We start from the raw sequence: 19,199 nt of genomic DNA, 5'->3' as shown, positions 1-19,199 counted from the left end.
CTCTCACTCTCACTCTCACTCGCATGAAGATGTTCAAATCAGATGATCAAACGATCAAATCTCAATCACACTCTCACTCTCAAAATATCTTGATCTTGTCTTCTTCTTTGCGCTGCCTCGATTCGCGTGCTCGCAACACCTCGATATGCATGCCTTCTCTTCGCTCGAGCAACCTCGAGATGCGTGCCTTCTCTTCTCTTTCGCTAAGCCTCGATATGCGTGCGTTGGATAGTGTGTTCTTCTCATGATCTCGTCTTCTTTTATAGCCTTTCACGACTCCAAAATAAGCCGCCAAAAACCTCCAAAATCGGCCAAAAACAGCTTTTCTCGAAAAGCATGCATGTGCTTTTCACCTTCTTTTAGCATGCGCTTATGATAGCAAACACGTACAGAATTTCGACGTCTCTCTTTTAGCGTGCGCTTATGATAGCAAATGCGTATGCATGAAAATGGCCCTGTTCGGAGCATCACCACACCTGCCTCGTAGATCCAATGGACAAGCTCAATAGCTCATCTCGAAGATCGGACCCTCTTCTTTCCCCTTGCATTTGACCTTTCATGGCTAATTCTTCCATCTCGACCTCCGTCTAATGCCTGCAACTCTTGACATGAAAATCTAGATGCACTTTTAGCTCAAAACCACTTTGTTAGCAACTTCTGACCTCCATACAGGCATGCAAATAAGTGAACCAAAAATTTTTCACTAGGAGAAAGTTTTTCTACTCAACAAGATCTAAAACTCTCTCATATAGAGTTTCTTCAAATTATTTCTCTAACCAGCTCAAAATCAAGCCGCAAAATCTAGCCGACACCATAATGGACAAAAACCAAAAATTTTCGACCAACACCAAACTTTCCCAAAACCTTCAAAACATCAAAACCATCCTTTTTTAACACTATTTGTGATATATATTCCAAAATATTTCATATACAAAATTGGAGCGTCACAGTCATTCCCTCTTCAGGAACTCTGTCCTCAGAGTTTAAATGAAGGAAACTCAGTAAGTAAAGCATCTAAGTCTACCCATGAAGCATGTTCTACAGGATAAGCATCCCACTTAACCAAAACTTCTTCTATTGTTCTATTCCTAAGCTGCTTCGTGTTCCTATCCAATATATATTTAGGTTCGACTTTCAAAGTCCCATCCTCCATGATCCTAGACTTGTCCTGCAAAATATGAGTTGGGTTGGCAACATAAGATTTCAATAGACAGACATGGAAAACAGGATGCACTTTTATGTTCTCAGGCAGTTCAAGTTGATATGCAAGCGTTCCCACCCTCTTTAAGATTTTAAAAGGTCCTGCGAAACGAGGTGAGAGTCTTCTATCCTTCCCAAGGATTAGATTACTACGTTTAGGTATTACTTTCAGAAATACCATCTCCCCAATCCGAAATACATGGAAAGACCGCTTCTTATCAAAGTAATGCTTTTGCCTGTCTTGTGCTCTTTGAATGCTCTTCCGAATCAGTTTCACTTCCTCATCCATCCTCTCAAGCATTTGTCTAGACACTTCGACTCTATTTTGAGGATCTGCAAAATTCACAGGAGTGTGGCAATTCTGACCATACATGGCTTCAAATGGAGTCATTTGAATGGAGCTATGCCATGAACTATTATAAGCAAACTCGGCTAAGGATAGGAATTCAGTCCAATTTGTTTGCTTCTCATTAACATACATTCGAAGCATATCCTCAAGTACGTGATTAACCCTTTCAGTTTCTCCATCTGTTTGTGGGTGAAAAGCTGTACTCATCTTAAGCTCCGTCCCAATTGCTTTGAATGTGGCCTTCCAAAAATTAGAAGTAAATTTGGAATCCCTATCTGACACAATACTTTTAGGCATCCCATGCAATCGGAAAATTTCTTTCACAAACAACTTAGCTACCTCAAGAGCACCATCAGTCTTTTTCATAGGAAAGAAATGTGCCATTTTGGTAAGACGATCCACGATGACAAAAATGGTATCGTATCCCCCTCGAGCTGTAGGTAGTTTAGTAATAAAATCCATGGATATTGATTCCCACTTCCTGAAAGGTATATCCAAAGGTTGCATCTTACCAGGCATCTTATGTTGTTCCACCTTCACTTGTTGACATTGTAAGCATTCTTGGACATAATGATGAACATCACGCTTTAGTGCAGGCCAATAAAATGATTTTTGAACCTTGCTGTATGTTTTGTTATATCCAACATGTCCCAAAAATGGAGCATTGTGACAATCATACAAGATTTTCCATCTCAAAGGTGAATCACATGGTACACAAAGTCTATCATGGCAATATAATTACCATTCACCAAATGAAACTTTCCTTCAATCTTTTCACAAGGTGTTTGAGCAATCTTTTGAAGAATAGGTGCATAAAAAACATCATGTTCAAGTTCATTTCTAATGTTTTCTGCAAGATCGGAACGAATAAGGGTTATGGCATTCACGAAAGATCTTCTACTTAAAGCATCAGCCACCCTATTCTCCTTTCCCTCAATGTACTTAATCTCAAAGTCATACTTGGAAAGAAGATTCATCCATCCTCTTTGCCTATTATTCAATAATGGTTGAGTGAAGAGGTACTTCAAACTTTCATGATCCGTTCGAAGTTCGAACTTTACACCAAGTAGGAAGTGTCTCCAATGTTTCAATGCATGAACAACGGCAGCTAATTCGAGATCATGCGTGGGATAGTTCTCTTCATGCTTCCTTAATTTTTGAGACTCATATTCCATTACACGACCATCTTGAGAAAGTACACATCCAAGTTGGGTACCACTAGCATCACGTGTCACTACAAAAGGTTTACCCATCTCGGGTATCTTGAGAATACAATTTTCAGCCACTTTGTCTTTTATAGTATCAAAAGCTTGTTGACACTTCTCCGTCCATATAAACTGCTTGTCAAGTTTTGTCAAATCAGTAAGTGGAGAGGCTATTTTTGAGAAATCTTTGATATGTTTTATCTCATATTGTGATAAGCCAATAAAGCCTCTTACCTCCCTTACATTTTTCAGTCTAGGACACTCTGAAATAAGCCTTGCTTTGTCAGGATCAATATGAATACCATCTTTTGAAATCAAACGACCCAAATACACAAGCTTGTCTTTAGCGAAGAAACATTTGCTCTTTTTCCCATAAAGTTTATGCTCCCGTAACTTTTCAAGTGTTTTCCTTAGATGTTGTTCATGTTGTTCCCCATTCTTGGAATATACAAAAATGTCGTCCAAGAAAACCAGAATGAAGTCATCTAAATACTCACGGAATACATCATTCATTAGACACATGAAGGTAGCGGGTGCATTGGTCAAGCCAAAAGCAAGCACAGTAAATTCATAATGGCCATAGCGAGTTCTAAAAGTAGTTTTAGGAATGTCCTCCTCCTTAATACGAATCTAATGGTAACCAGATCGCAAATCAATTTTAGAGAACACTGTGGCACCATTCAATTGAGTCAACAATTCATCAATGTGAGGTAGAGGGTACTTATTCTTTATAGTATGCTGATTCAATCCTCTATAGTCAATGCAAAGCCTATAAGTTCCATCCTTTTTCTTTTGAAATAAGACTGGAGAACCCAAGGAGAAACGGTAGGCTTTATAAACCCTTTCTTTAACAAGTCATCTAGTTGAAGCTTTAACTCCTTTAGTTCATCCACATTAAATCTATAGGGAGCCTGACAATAAGGACTTGTGCCTAGTTCTAACTCTATAGCATGGTCAAGATGTCTAGGCAGTGGCCTCCTAGGTAAATCATCAGGAAACACATCGGAATATTCTTTAAGGAGTTTTGTAACATAGTGTGGTACTATCTCATCTTCACTTCCCTCCTTTAACTTATCAGCAAAGACGAGGAATGTGTCACAGCCCTGTCTTACTCCTCGCAGCAATTTCATGGCTGATATGAGAGAAGCTTTACTATCTCTTTCTTCTCCTTGAATAATTTTATCTTTGCCATATTCATTAAGAAAACTAACGGTCCTTTCTCCACAATCAATAATTGCTTTGTTTACATTTAACCAATCCATTCCAATAATAGCGTCACACTTCCCCATCTCAATAACATAAAAATCTCCCTTACTCTTCCTCTATGCTAAACTGAAGGAAAGATTTTCTAGAAGCCCTTGAGTATAATGTAATTTTCCATTAGTAAGTTGGACTGGTCTTCTGACTTGATCCCTAATTTCTACATTTAGAGTCTTGAGGAATTTTGGGGATATAAAACAATGAGTGCTACCGGAGTCAATAAGAAAACTTATGTTTTGATTCCCAATTTTCCCCATCACTTTCATCACAGACGCATGCATATGAGTTGTGGAAGATACCATACATCTCATACGTTCCAAGCACATACCTTTGTCCCCTGCTTCGTCGATGGTTGGATTCGTCTGATTCGTCTTTGCTCCCATCATTGGTCCTTTCATAAAATTAAATTTTGCTTTATTTGGGCACTCAAATGTTCGATGACCTTGCTCACCACATCGGAAACATAATCCCAATCTTCTTGCCCGTTCAATAAACTTTGGATCACTTTTCCAAGGTGCGTTTTCTTGGGTTTTTTTATTTGAAACTCCTTTATTTCTTTGATTTTGACTTTGATTCTGATTCTGATTCTGATTTCGGTTATTAAAGTTTGGCCTTCCCACTTGGTTGTACCCAGGTTGGCTACTTCTCTCTTGAAATCTAGGCATATTCGAATAATCAGGTTTTCGTTGTGGCATACTTGAACCTTGTGACCCTTGAAAATGATGACCTGTTGGAATGAACTTTGATTTTGCTATCTTTCTTAGGTTATATTCTTCCATCTTTTCAAAGTTTTCGGCCTTAGCCACAGCATCCAAGAAATCACTTGATCCTGTTCCTTTCATCATATATAAAAGATCTTCCTTAAGCCCTTCCACAAATTTGTGAGTAAGAGCTTCACCTGTGACCTCAGGTGCGTACTTATGTAATCGCAGGAACTTCTCTTTATACTCATCCACAGAAAGATTATGTTTTCCCTCTTGTACTTGCTTAAAATTATAGAACTCCATCTTCTTTTCCATATAATAATGTGGAGAACAATACCTCTTTTCAGCTGCAGTTCTGAATTCAGCCCATGTGATGGGTTGATCTTGACGTTGTCGGATTTGCACATGCGACTTCCACCATAGTTTTGCAACTCCATGTAACTATAGTGCCGCGATCTTAGCCTTTCTCGCTTCATCAAACTCTCGTAGAGCAAAGAAATCTTCAAGTTCTTCGAGCCACGCTTCCAAATCTTCCCCGGTCTTCTCACCATCAAATTCAGAGAGTTTCGCTTTCTTAAAAACTTGCAAAAGAGCAGATTCGGCAACATCTTCCTCACCTCTTTGTCTCCTTCGGCTCGGTACCCCGGCACCAAGCTCAACATAGACCTCTTCATCTTCTAAATTTCTGCCAGCAGCACCACCACTAGCTCCATCATCCGCTATGCCTTTTCCTTTAGACAATCTATTTAATTCCATGGTTAGCCTTCGAATCAATGAATCTTGTTCTTCTAGTTTCTTCATAATTGCCTCATTGTCTGCCATCAAAACCGCGCTCTGATACCACTTGTCACGCACCGTTCTTTCACAATCACGATCAAAATTGTAGCAAGATAATAATCATGAATGAACAAGAAGAGAGATTGCAGTATGAATCAAACTGATGAGTCTTTACAATAATTTTAGAGAAGAATCACTCCGTGAAGGAGCTCGATACCACCCGTCCACCCCCGACCTATCTCACTCTCACTCTCTCTCACTCTCACTCTCACTCTCACTCGCATGAAGATGTTCAAATCAGATGATCAAACGATCAAATCTCAATCACACTCTCACTCTCAAAATATCTTGAGATTCTTGTCTTCTTCTTTGCGCTGCCTCAATTCGCGTGCTCGCAGCGCCTCGATATGCATGCCTTCTCTTCTCTTTCGCTCAGCCTCGATATGCGTGCATTGGATTGTGTGTTCTCCTTCTCACGATCTCCTCTTCTTTTATAGCCTTTCATGACTCCAAAATAAGCCGCCAGAAACCTCCAAAATCGGCCAAAAATAGCTTTTCTCGAAAAGCATGCGTGTGCTTTTCACCTTCTTTAAGCGTGCGCTTATGATAGCAAACGCGTACGGAATTTCAATGTCTCTCTTTGAGCGTGCACTTATGATAGCAAACGCGTACACATGAAAATGGCCCTATTCAGAGCATCACCACACCTGCCTCATAGATCCAATGGACAAGCTCAATAGCTCATCTCGAAGATCGGACCCTCTTCTTTCCCTTTGCATTTGACCTTTCATGGCTAATTCTTCCATCTCAACCTCCATCTAATGCCTACAACTCTTGACACGGAAATCTAGATGCACTTTTAGCTCAAAACCACTTTGTTAGCAACTTTTGACCTCCATACAGGCATGCAAACGAGTGAACCAAAAATTTTTCAGTAGGACAAAGTTTTTCTACTCAACAAGATCTAAAACTCTCTCATACAGAGTTTCTTTAAATTATTTCTCTAACCAACTCAAAATCAAGCCGACACCATAATGGACAAAAACCAAAATTTTTCGACCAACACCAAACTTTCCCAAAACCTTCAAAACATCAAAACCATCCTTTTTGAACACTTTCTGTGATATATATTCCAAAATATTTCATATACAAAATTGGAGCGTCACACGTAACAAGATCGTCGTACTTTGGTGGGAGAATCCGTATGCACCTTCGTGCTGGATTCTCATTGGTGATGGTGATGCCAATCGTAGTCATCTGATCGCATAGATTCTTCACCCTGATGATGAACTTCTTTGCCGCTTGAGACTCAGACAAGTTCTCGTTCACGAGTTGAGTCTCTAGATTTTGAATTTGCATCTGATTCATGGTCTCGTACTAAATTTTCAAGACCGTCCATGCCTCCTTCGCTGTGGTGACATGTTGAATTAATGCCATGACGGAATCACTAACACTGCAGAAAATAGAACACAATGCATCTGCATTTCTTCTTGTCCACGCGAGAATCTCATCCGCAGTTGGTACTATCTATTGTCCTGCATTGGCTAGATCCGGTCTCGCAACTAGCCTCACGTCCACCCCAATAGCAGTGTCCCAAAGCTCATATGCGCATAGGATGGTCTTCATCTTAAAATTCCAAAGTGGATAGTTAGAGCTGTCCAACTTTCTGCTTTTGCCGAACGGTGGGATTCGTAGTCTTGCGGATTGGGCCATCTCTCACAATCTGCTCGCAAACAGAAACACACTACCAAATCTTCTTGCTAGAGTCCAGGATCTGATACCATGTAAGAAAATAATGTCTGTGCTCAACAGATAACAGGATCTGGTACGCAAGAGAGAAAACAAGATAGTATGGAGAATCAAAATTTGATTACTGTAGAACTGATACAATAGATGGCGCTGCCTCCCAACCGTGCGCTCCTGTGAAAGAAGGTTCCATGCTGGAAATAGTAGAAGACAGAGACTGGATGCTAAGGAATCAGGGTTGCTGTAGCCAGTGATGAAATGTGCTTCATGGGCTTGCTCTTATATAGCCACCAGTCGTAGTCGGTTAGGCTCAATTGGGTGACCGACCCAGTCTGCCCAAAACGGTTGACTGGGGGTCGGTCCTGAAATAGGTCACCGACCATATGATAGAACCGGTGCGCAAAACAGAGCAACAAGCCTACGGTCACCGTTCGGCCCAGAGCCATTTGGGATCATCTGAGGCTCCAAACGGGCCCCGCAACCAGAGAGTGGGCTACCTCGGGAAATGCTCCATCTACCCTCAGTGCAGTCAGTCAAGGGATGCCTTCCCGCACTTGCATGTAGCCTAGTTGGTGGTGTGCCAACTCTATCTGAAGCCGTCTAGCCATCAGGCCACACATAGCCCCCATCTGGTGTCCAAACCAGGACCTACCGGGTAACCGAGCTACTCAAATGCCTTCTCTTGATATGGAGGGCTTACAAGTAGAGTTAGCTGGTTCCCGCATAGTTACATGAGAACTGTGGAGCATTGATATCTAACAAGCTCTTGGTACACCACAGTTCTGCATTGTAGTGGGGCTTCATTGGTGTTGTCTTCCAATGCCTCATTGTTGTGCACTAGCAATTGGAGTTCAAAGCTTGGAGATGATTATCTTTTGGGAGTGCATCTCATTCATTTTTTCTTTGTATTGATGGTAGATGGTTGTATATGCCTCCTTAAGCTTTCTCATTTGCAAGGTGACCTTTGCTTGTTGAGGAATGTCTTCAGTGGTATTGGACCATTGGTCCAAGACTTGTGCTTGTGAAGTGCTGGCCTCTTGAGCGGTAGCAAGTTGGTCTTTTAAGATTCTGCATTCCCTTGTAAGCTCATCAATGCTGAAGGCACGCACTGCCAAAGATTGTTTCATGTCTTCAAGCTTGTCTTTCCAATCCTGGAGCTCTTCTTCTTTGTGAATTAGAGTGAGTCGAGCTTGTGCCACTACCTCCGTCTGTTGAGCATGTGCAGATGTGAAGGAGTTATAGTAGGTCTGTAGGATTGCTGTTGCTTGTACTACTACTGTCAGCTATGTTTGAATTTGGTGGATGTTGGAGGTCACATCCCTCATTGCCTTCTCTTGAGCTTGGAGAGCTTGGTTCATGCGCACTTCTTCTACGTCCTTCTCATCTATCTGCACCCGAAGTGCCTTGACCTCTATGGTGATTTTCTGGAATTGGTCTTTGATTTCTGTTGCAGTCTACCTGTCCAATTCTCTTGCATATTCTTCCTTGTGTTGAATTAGATTCCCTCTAATGTTTCTCGCAGCATAGCTTGGATGGGATTCATCTTTCGTACTCGGTAGGGTCCTTGACCTAGATACTTCAGTTTTCCCTTGTGTACTTTGGCATTGTATAATAGGACTAAGTTGCCTTCCTTGATGTCTTTAGCTTAAAGATTTCTATCAAACCATGCCTTTCTTCTGCGTTTTTATGTTGTCATGGCATGGTAGGTGACTAGTCTTGTCTCTGTATGCTTCTCCAACTAATAGAGTTTTTCTTTCAAGTATTCATGGTCTCCCATGCATTCCTGTACTGCTATGCGTAGACTTGGTATTACAAATTCTAGTGGGACCACAGCTTCAAGGCCGTACACCAATTGAAAATGTGTGTTCCCTGTACTAACCTTGAGTGTGGTTCTATATGCCCATAAGGCTGCATTTAGCTTCTCTGCCCAATCAAAATGCTATGGTTCTACTACCTTGATGAGGATAATGCATATTATTTTGTTGGTGGATTCGGCCTGTCCATTCCCTTGGGGGTAGTAGGATGTGCTTTTTCTATGGATTACCATGAAGCCAGACAAGAGTTCTTGGATTACCTCATTGACAAAATGTGTGCCTCTATCCGACACAATTTCAATGGGGCATCTGAATCGGGTGATCACATTTTCGTATAAGAATCTTGCTGTGCTTCTGGCATTTGCCTTTCTAACTGCTTTAGCTTCAGCCCATTTTGTAAAGTAATCAGTGGCCACAATGATGTAGCGTGCTTGTGTTCCTTTTGCTGTGTGGATGTATGGGACCCACATAGTCGATCCCCCATTTTTCAAATGGTTTTTGTGCAACAACTATTGTTAGGGGATTGAAGTCTTTATGTTGTGGTTTAGTAGTCCATTGGCATACATGATCACAACCTTTTACATATTCATAGGCATCTGCCCACAGTGTTGGCCACCAGTAGCTTGCGAGGAGAACTTCTCTTACTGTGGCTTTCCCTTGGAAGTGTCCTCATGCAATGCCTTCATGGACTTTACTCAGGATTTTCATGATCTCATGAGGCATTACACATCTTGTTAATATCTGGTCCTTGCCCATCTTGTACAGTTGCCTTGCAATAAGTTGATAGGGTGCAGCCTTTAGAATCAATTTTTTGGCATCTACTGCTTTCATTTCAAGGGGTGGTCTTCCTGCCATCAAGTACCCAATGATATCTCCACACCACTCTAGAGCAGCATCTATTTGAAATAGTGTGGCATCTAGTAAGTCGTCTTCCACTCCAGTGGCTTCTTCTCCCGACTTCACACGAGACATGTGATCGATGATGTAGTGTTGGGCACCTTTTCGGACCACTATTTTGAAGTTGAATTCTTCAAGCAAGAGGAGCCATCTGGTTATTCTTCATGTTGTACACGGAGGGTTTATAAGATAAAGCAATGCTTGATGGTCGGTGTAGAAGACAAAATCATTTGCCAGTAGATAGTGCCGAAATTTCTTTACACTATACACCATTGCTAGGGCTTCTCTTTTTGTGGTGGTATAGTTGATCTCTGCATCATTGAGTTGTTGACTGGGTGAAGTAGAATGGGTAGTCTTTCTTATGTTCACCAGGTTGACAAAGCACACTCCCAATTGCATACTTGGATCCATCAGTAAGAACATGAAAATCAATATCCCAATTGGGAGATATAAGGATGGGTGCTGTGATTAGGCACCACTTTAAAAGCTCAAAGGCTTGGTCGCACTCTTTGGTCCATAAGAATTCCACTAATAATTTGTAAAGTGGTCTAGCTATCATGGCATACCACAATATAAATCTTCTATAATAGTTGGCATGTCCCATAAAGACTTGTACACCTTCGGAATATGTAGAAGGAGGCAATTCCATGATGATTCTGATTTTGTCCATGTCAATTTGCAATCCCATGTTGAGAGACGATGTGTCCCAAAACAACTCCATGGGTGACCGTGAACTGGCATTTTGTTGGATTTAGGGAGATGCCATACTCCTTGCATTTGATTAGTACTGCTTCAAGACATTTGAAGTGGTCTTTTTTGTTTGAATGGATGCACAAATCATGCAAGAACACCTATAAAAACTTATTCAAAAATGACTTGAAATCTACGAACATGGCTCACTGGAATGTATCTGGGACATTACAAAGGCCGAATGGCATGACTCTATATGCAAAAATACCCCATTTTGTAGCAAATGCTATTTTTGATTGGTTTTTAGGAGCAATTTGCACTTGGTTATAGCCACTGAAGCCATCCAAGAAGCTATATATTTTGGAGCCTGCCACTTTTTCCAACACTGTTTTTGTTAAGGGTAGGGGATAGTGATCCCTAATTGTGGCGGCATTCACATTTTTTAAGTTTACGCATATTCTAAGCTTCTTGTTGCATTTAGGCACAATGATGATGGGTGAAACCCAATTAGTGTGCTCTATCTCATAGATGAATCTGGCATCTAGGAGTTTTCCCAGCTCGTCATAAACCATGGCGCCATATTTAGGATTTGTGTGATAAGGTCCACATACCTTAGGGTGAGCACTGTGTACTGCCACGTCTAGTGAAATTCCTTTCATCTCTTTGTATGACCATGCTAGGCAGTCACGATATTCCATTAGGAGTGCTTTGAGTTTGGTTTCATCTTCTTGTCGAAGCTATTTTGCGATGAAAACTAGTTTTTCTTCCTCCCCTTCAAGGGCAAGGTTTATTGTGCGTGTTTTTGCCGGTCCCTCATAGATTGGAGTTTCTCCAATGCTATCTATTTCTTGAACTTCAAATTCTCTTAGTGGTCTTGGAATTGCTATTGGCACATTGCCACTTGTGTAATTCCTCAAGTATTTCGGCACTTCTCGAAGATCAGCCTCTGATGGTATTGAACTAGCCTAACATGTGCCATGTGTACTGGGCGGCATAGTTTCATTTACCAATTTGTTAGGCTCTTTTTGACTTTATTTTTTTGAAGTCTCCTAATCGAGCTTCATTTGCACATGTGGCTTATATTTTTGAAACTTTTTACATTGGGAACTGTGGGGTAACTTTCCACTGGTAAGGTGTTTCCAAGTAAGGGTTCATTTGCTGAGCATACTCCTTCCACTCCCTCAGGGGACCATTCAAGAGGTGGTGGCTCTAATTTTGAGGGAGTTGGCTTTGCAAGGTATAATTCGACGATCCTTGTTTCGACTCGTTCAAATTCATTGAAGTGTTCGGCTTTGGCTTTTATGTGATTTCCTCCTCCAGCTTTCTTGCAGGATCTTCTGATGTTATTCAACTTTGGAGATTCAACTTTTGGGAGTTCGACTGCCATTAGGGCATGCAGAATGGATAAGTCATTATCAAAGATTTGATCTTCAATTTTAGCATTCTCAGCCTCTGTTTCAAAGTCCCAAGGAAAATCTGAGTCATCATTGGTGTGGGTACCTTCTTCAGGTTCATTATCCCACTCGAGGTCAGCCATAAAGAATGGCATCTCTAGATCGATTGGTTCTTCATGTGTGAATGGAGGATCTACCTGTAGTGCCTTAGCATCTATTTGTGAGAAGATGGGGTCTAATGAATGGCAATTGTCGATGGTTACCAATGTTTGTATCTAGTTATTGACATTGCTTTGTGAATCGCCCGCTATGGCATGCTATTGCAAGGGAGCTGATTTGCTTGAGGTTGTCGTTAAAGATGTGTCATCCAATGCTCTAGGCACAATTGGTTTTATAGCTCATGTCCCCACATTCACCCTGACTGTGGTGTTGCGATTCTGAATTGTCAGTTTATCAGTTCCCCAGTCATGGAGGACTAATGCTTCCCATAACCAAGGATGTCCCAGTAAGATTTGATAGGATTTTTTGGGGAGATCCAAGATTGTGAATTGAAGGGAAAAGCGGACTCCTGTGATCTTTGTGGACATGCCATTTACTATTCCCAATGGTTTAGCCCATGAAATATTGGCAAGGCGTATGTTGAAATTAGCCTTTTGCATTCGTGGGAGACCCCATTCTTCATAGAGCTCCTTTGATAGGACATTTACACCTGCTCCACCATCCACTATGGCTTGGACTTCATTATATGCCTTGTGGATAAAAGGCATAGTAATGTTGCATATGTCATCTCTCTCACCCATCCGCATAGGGATATCTTCCATGTCGTTCATAGGTGGAGGGGAATTTGCAAAATCAATCCATCCTTTGAAACTCTCCCAGAGATTGGGACAATTCTGTTGGTAAGCTGAAAGGAAAGCAAAGAGTGGACACAAACTCAGAATACTTGCATTATGGAATGAAGAAGAGTGAGGTCCTTAAGTAGGCAACTCATACATGCTCACTGACATCACTGATGACTTCAGAGTTCCACAATCATCTCCTCAATCTGCTCCTAGATTCTCTCAATCATCCTATGTGGCTCTCCACCACCTAACTGTGCTTGTGGGCACCTAACTGTGCCTCTAGCACTCACACATAGAAACATAAGGTGTGCCTGAGGCATACACCTTGAGATATCCCAACAAACCCCCCCTCAAGGGAATGCCTTAGGCTATGTCAAGGATACATCTAGTCTCATAGTTTCTCATGCCATCTCATGGTGGTCAAGGATAATTCTATGGCTAGGTTCTCATGCTAGCAAGGGTTCCCATGGGTGTAAGGTAAACAAAAGGGATACAAAAAGACCTTCCAATGGTTATTTCCCCTGCATGTACATGCACACAATGTCTGCAGGAGGTACCATGGAGCAAAACATACACATGGCGTACATCATAAGGTGACCAGAGGTGTTTACAAAACACACAAAACACAATAGTTTATTTCATTCATTTTGGAGGACTATCCAGGCTGAGTACCTTGACATAAAAAGAGAGATCTGGAGCATACATAGAGATGTTTAAAATGCATAATCTTCAAAGGATGCCTCATCTTGTGGAGGCTCATTAACTGAAAGTAGATTTGCATTTTCTGTCTTTGCTTTGGCTGCGCAAAACTTCTCATTATGGTTGTTCTTGCCACAGTGCTTGCATGGATTAATTTTGAAGCAGTCCTTTGAAAGGTGATTTGTCTTTCCACAGTGATTGCAAGGAGTATACTTGCCCTTTTGGACTTTTACAGCATAAACAATGTCATTGCCTTTCCCGAGCTCCATATGCCTTTCTTCTTCTTGGAGAGCAGAGATAATACCTTCAAGATTAGGATTAGGAAGATTTTTCAAAGTGCTAACTATGTGATCATAATCTTCAGGCATACTCTTAAGTAACACTGCCATAGCATCATCTGGAGTAATAGGAGAGTTGATAGAAGCTAATTGAGTCATAAGACTCCGCATATAGTTGACATGAGCTGCCAAAGTAGTGCCACTAACCATCTTCAATTCAAAGAAAGAGATTTTAAGTGATATTTTAGAAATGTGAGAGCTAGCACCAAAAATCATGTCAAGCTTCTGCCAAGCTTCTGAAGGAGACTCTAAGTCAGAGATATGGTGAATATAATCATCTCCTAAAGCAAGAGCAATGATACCATATGCTTTCTCCTCTCTAGTAGGATCCCTTGCCGGTCGTGTCGGAGTTGAGGATTCTTCAACATTGGAGGCTGTAGAAGAAGCGGTTGGAGTCAGTTTGACAAGTCCCCATAGGTTCTCCCTCATCAATGCAAATTTCACCTTCATCTGCCATGTGTGGAAGCCCTTTCCATTGAACTTCTCTAGATTCAATAGGGTAGCCATGAGAGGGTCTAACCCAGATATTGGGCAGTGTCTATCTCTCTTACAAGGCAAAAAATAACTGAAAGACTTCCAAAATATAAGCACTTGATGTAGCAAAGACTAGTGACCAATATTCAATCAATGATGCTTCTTCTTACATGCTTCATAGAAGTGGCTAAAATGAATACTTTCCAATCAAAACCAGGTCTAGCAATTCAAAACAAAACTGAAGCCACACTTGTACTGAAGTTATTGAAAGTTTCAAAAAACCAGAAATGCTAGAGTAGCATTTTATGTAGCATCATCTTCAAAAACTTGTCCAAAACTGTCAAAACCAAAAGGCTGATCTTGGAGGGCTTGTAGCTCACTCTTCAAAGCAAGGAAAAGAGGGCTTTCTAAAGCAAAAGAAAGCTCATATACCAGAGAGGGTCCAGCACAGAGGTTGGACGAAATGGTGCGCGCTTTTGCCCGGGGGAGTTGCTATAGGCTGAACCTGAGTTTTGACGATTTCTCCTTTGTTACTGAACCAAATGAGCTGGAAAATGAACAAAATCTTTGTCTTGAGGTCGCCCATCCACTCCTAAGAGGGCTCAAGCAATGGCGGAGCAGGCAGGGAGTATTGAGCAATAGAAGAAATGGCGAAAAAATCCGTTGTTTGGAGAATGTCAGCCAACAGAGAAGTTTTTTTTTCAATTGCTTGTAGGTGGAAGTTTGCCCATACTAGAGGAGTTTACAACTCAGAGGGTTTGGGCAATGGTCGTTTGTAGGCAGAGAACCAAGCTCTCAAAGATTTTGAGAAGAAGGAGGAAAATGGAGAAGAAGATGAAGAAGAAGATGATGATGTGGCAGAAATGGGCTCAAGGGGGATCAAAGGGCTCTGATACCATGTTGGTAAGCTGAAAGGAAAGCAAAGAGTGGACACAAACTCAGAATACTTGCATTATGGAATGAAGAAGAGTGAGGTCCTTAAGTAGGCACCTCATACATGCTCACTGACATCACTGATGACTTCAGAGTTCCACAATCATCTCCTCAATCTGCTCCTAGATTCTCTCAATCATCCTATGTGGCTCTCCACCACCTAACTGTGCTTGTGGGCACCTAATTGTGCCTCTAGCACTCACACATAGAAACATAAGGTGTGCCTGAGGCATACACCTTGAGATATCCCAACAAATTCCGTAGGAGGATTTTAATGGGAATTGAAACAGGGCAACTCAGGATGCTAGAGAGTGTAGCTCCTTCAAGTTGACATGGTGGTACATTATGTTGTGGAGTCTGTTGTTGGAACAGAGGCTCGAGTACAGTATCAATACTTTGTGGGGCTAAGTCATGGATTGGGTCTTGAGCTTGTTTCTCAGCCTCAAATTGAGCTTGTTTCTCAGTCTCAAATTGAGCTTATTCCTTTTGTACCCATTTTTGAAATGCCTGAAAGTGAGCCTTATCCACCTCTGCATTTAGGTATGGAGCTTCCTTTATTTGAGGCTTGGGAGTTGATGTGGATGAGCTTAGCTGCTCATTGTTTGGTGGAGGTGGAGGCACTTGTGCTTTCTTTTTAAGAAGTTGCTTTGGTTGGGTTGGAATGTTAGGGTCCTTGGTGGCCTCTTTCTATTGGTGTGTAATTACATTTACAAGTTGTGATATTACACTTGTCGGACCCAGACTTTGATGGTCCACCCCAATGATGCCGATTGGGACATCAAGCTTAACCTGTGTTTGTTCTAGGCCTTTATTTTTCATGGGACAATCCATACAGGCATGTCCTATGCCACAATCTCTATAGAGGGGTTGGAAAGTAGCTGGGCTACCACGATGAGGTTACTCTACGATCAAGTGATTTTTGCCACAACTGTAGCACTTGATTGGTGCTCGATATGTGTTGGGATGTACTTGATTTGCATAAACTAGTATTAGACCCTCTGCACCTTCTACATAGTACACTCGGTACTTTGTTTCATACTAAAATGACGAGTCTACTTCCTCGGCTTGTAATTGATGTATTGGAACTACCTAAGGAGCTAGATTTGGTGCTCTTGGATATGGTCGTGGATTCAGATTCCTGAGTAGTTGTGGGACTTATGTTCGAATGGGAACAGGATTTAGCCTCAAAGCTGGGGGCGCTTGTGCAAGTGCCGGTTGCCTATACACTGGCATGGGTGCCACTGGGTATTGTTGAGGTCGAGGTGGGTTGTTGCACATGTTGAAGATGCAACTATTTTCATCATGGCCGCCGACGATGTAGATACGGCACCACAACCTTGGTGGTGGATTTGCTTGTGTAGTGATCCTAGCTCTTAGGACCGGGCACTCATTTGCTGTATGATTGGCAATGCAATGTGGACACCAGACATTTTCTCATTGTGGATATGTCTGAGTTGGTGGCTGAGACAAGTGAATTTTTTGTTCCATGGCCTGCATCATGTCTTCTTTCAGCTTCATGGTCATGGCCTCTAGGCGATCTTCATTTGATGTTTTGGCAGTGGACTTTGATTTGCCCTTTTTCGAGCGCTTATCTCATGTACTAGATCTGCCTTCGTCACTGCTAGTGTCTAAGTCATTCATGCCATCCTTGATGTCTGCTGCATGAGCAGCACTGAACATTTCATAGCTGCTCTAATCTTTTCATATCCTTTTGGATTTTCTTTCTTAGTCTTGCAATGAACCATGCTGTGAGGTACTTTGCATCTGGGCATGGGTCACATTTGGCGATTAATCTTTTCATCTTACCCAGGTACGTGCATACATCTTCTCGCTGGTCTTGTTCGATCTTACTTAGTTGGAGAGTGCGATCATCTTGTAGCCTCTCTGTTTGAAAGCATCGTTTAAATTCTGTTTGAAGTAGGTCCCATGTGGCGCACGCTTCCACTAGAAAGTCTAGGTACCATTTAGATGCTTCATCAGTTAAGGCCAGGGGAAACCAAGCCACCTTGGTTTCATGGGATTGATCTCCACCTGCTCAGCATGTGGCATCAAAATGCTGGAGTTCCAGTTTTTCCAAGGGGCGTCTGCCTTGATTGTTATTGTTTCTTCCATTAAAGAAATTGTTAGCCTCTACATCGAGGTCGATATCCCCATCATTGTCACGATGGCGTCCAGCCATGTTGGGGTGTGGAGGAGTTAAAGGGAGTGATTGAATCTCAGGGGGGATTCCGAGTAGAGGATTGTCAGGGGCGGTGGTTGCAGTGGAGTTGTATGCAGATTTGGCAAGCGTTGGAGTCAGAGGCATTTGCCGAAACATAGTTGCATGCAGATTGGGCGAGATATGCAAAGGGTGTATCTACCACAAGTGCAGGTGTGGATGTAGTTTTGTTGGGAGGGTTAAAGTGGTGTTAGTTTGTGTAGGGACCGTCATGTTAATAATGTGCCTAAGATTGTCCTACGTGTGTAGGGCACTGTGCCAGTGTTGACGGATTGTTAATCGGAGGTCACGGCATGAAGATATAAGCAAATTTGTGCGAAATGAGGCCCACACAGGGGTGCAAATGAGCGATGGTAGGGATGCCGAAAGGGTGTGCAATGGGCTAGAAAAATACCCCATAGTGTGGTGTTTCCATGTGTGAAATATTAGTTCAACGGGGTCCAGTTTGGGTCCCAAACGGATGAGTTACGAGGGGTTAAAGTAGGAGTAAAATTTGCTTTTTGGGGTCCTTCAAGGGCAGGGGGTGTTCTATGTCCTAAGAGTGGGCTTCAAGCTTGGGTCACGCCGTAGCTACTTCGCCAGAGCCATGTCCTTGTCCATGATCGTGACACGCTTTGCGTGGATCACACATAAGTTGGCATCCTCAAATAGAGCGATGGTCTGTAGCCTCCTGGAGTGCCCCCATAGCTCCTGTGTTGAATTGCACATCGTCCTTGTATCCCTGTGCTATCTCCTGTACCACACGTTGGAAGGGAGCACGTGGGATCCGGCTATCAGTGGTCTTCTACATTTGTCTGATCTCCCTTAGGGCCTGCGCTCCTGGCTTTGCTCTATATGGATTCATGACTCTTGGTGGAGGCTTTATAGGTACCCAAACACGATCCCACAGTCTCCTATCTGCCTTGAATTTCTTTTGATGCTCTTGTTTGCATTGATCCTCCTCTGAATCCTCCTCTCGCAAACGTCCTGAGCTTTGTCCTTCTTTGGGATGGGGCTTCCTCGGCGTCTGCGTTACCCTCTTCATGGGCACAGGTACCATTTCTATGATGGGCTGTATCACTAGGAGAGGGAAGATTGTGCTCTCCCTATAGCAGTCTGTTGGCCCTCAGGAAGCCTCTCTATGTTTGGGAGGTTATCGAATACATTTTGTTCTTGTGGGGGAGTCCTCTCATGGGGAGGGGAAGGCTGAGGGGAAGGGCAGTTCTAAAAGATATGTTGCTCGATCAAGGGAGTGCTCTCATGGGGAGGGGAAGGCTGAGGGGAAGGTTATAACGGAAGGTTGAGGGGAAGGTTGAGGCTGAGGCTGAGGGGAAGGTTGAGGGCAAGGTAGAGGGGAAGGTTGAGGGGAAGGATCATGCTCTTGGGGCTTGGGAGTGGGCTCACGAGATTGGGGAGTGGGCTCACGAGACTTGGGAGGAGGAGAAGGCTCATGAGACTCGAGAGTGGGCTCACAGGACTTGGGGGAGGGCTCACGAGAGTCTTGGGAAACCTCACAAGAGTGCACGAGAGTCGAGGGAGGCACCACCAAACCCGGATAGGTTCGTGTGCATAGATGCCATGGAGGTGGTGGAGCTAGAGGAGGAAGGGTGGAGACCATCTGAACCTTTCATAATACATCTCATCAATTTGAACCTGGTGAAGCAATTTTATCAATCCATC

The 19,199-nt window shown here is 42.6% G+C and overlaps 2 protein-coding genes across 2 annotated transcripts in view; both read right to left on the bottom strand.

Annotated features, from left to right (window-relative positions):
• Window positions 1-2,241: 2,241 nt before the first annotated feature.
• LOC147900323 (uncharacterized) lies at window positions 2,242-5,155 on the bottom strand. The gene is made up of 4 exons (XM_087376620.1): window positions 5,056-5,155; window positions 4,343-4,912; window positions 3,567-3,991; window positions 2,242-3,384 (listed from the first exon to the last, which is right to left on the bottom strand). The coding sequence occupies exons 1-4, from the start codon at window positions 5,153-5,155 to the stop codon at window positions 2,242-2,244; spliced, it is 2,238 nt and encodes a 745-aa protein (XP_087232746.1).
• Window positions 5,156-5,159: 4 nt separating this feature from the next.
• The window catches only part of LOC147900322 (transcription factor MYB106-like), a 34,231-nt gene continuing 20,191 nt past the window's right edge, over window positions 5,160-19,199 (bottom strand). The window contains exon 5 of the mRNA XM_087376619.1: window positions 5,160-5,533. Coding sequence (XP_087232745.1) covers window positions 5,160-5,533 — 374 coding nt within the window. The remainder of the gene's footprint in view (window positions 5,534-19,199) is intronic.

Source organism: Dipteris shenzhenensis, chromosome 7 (assembly GCF_047967505.1).
Source record: "Dipteris shenzhenensis isolate YYH24624 ecotype China chromosome 7, Dip_SZ_1.0, whole genome shotgun sequence".
Classification (NCBI taxonomy): domain Eukaryota; kingdom Viridiplantae; phylum Streptophyta; class Polypodiopsida; order Gleicheniales; family Dipteridaceae; genus Dipteris; species Dipteris shenzhenensis.
This window is presented reverse-complemented; position numbering and strand designations above follow the sequence as displayed.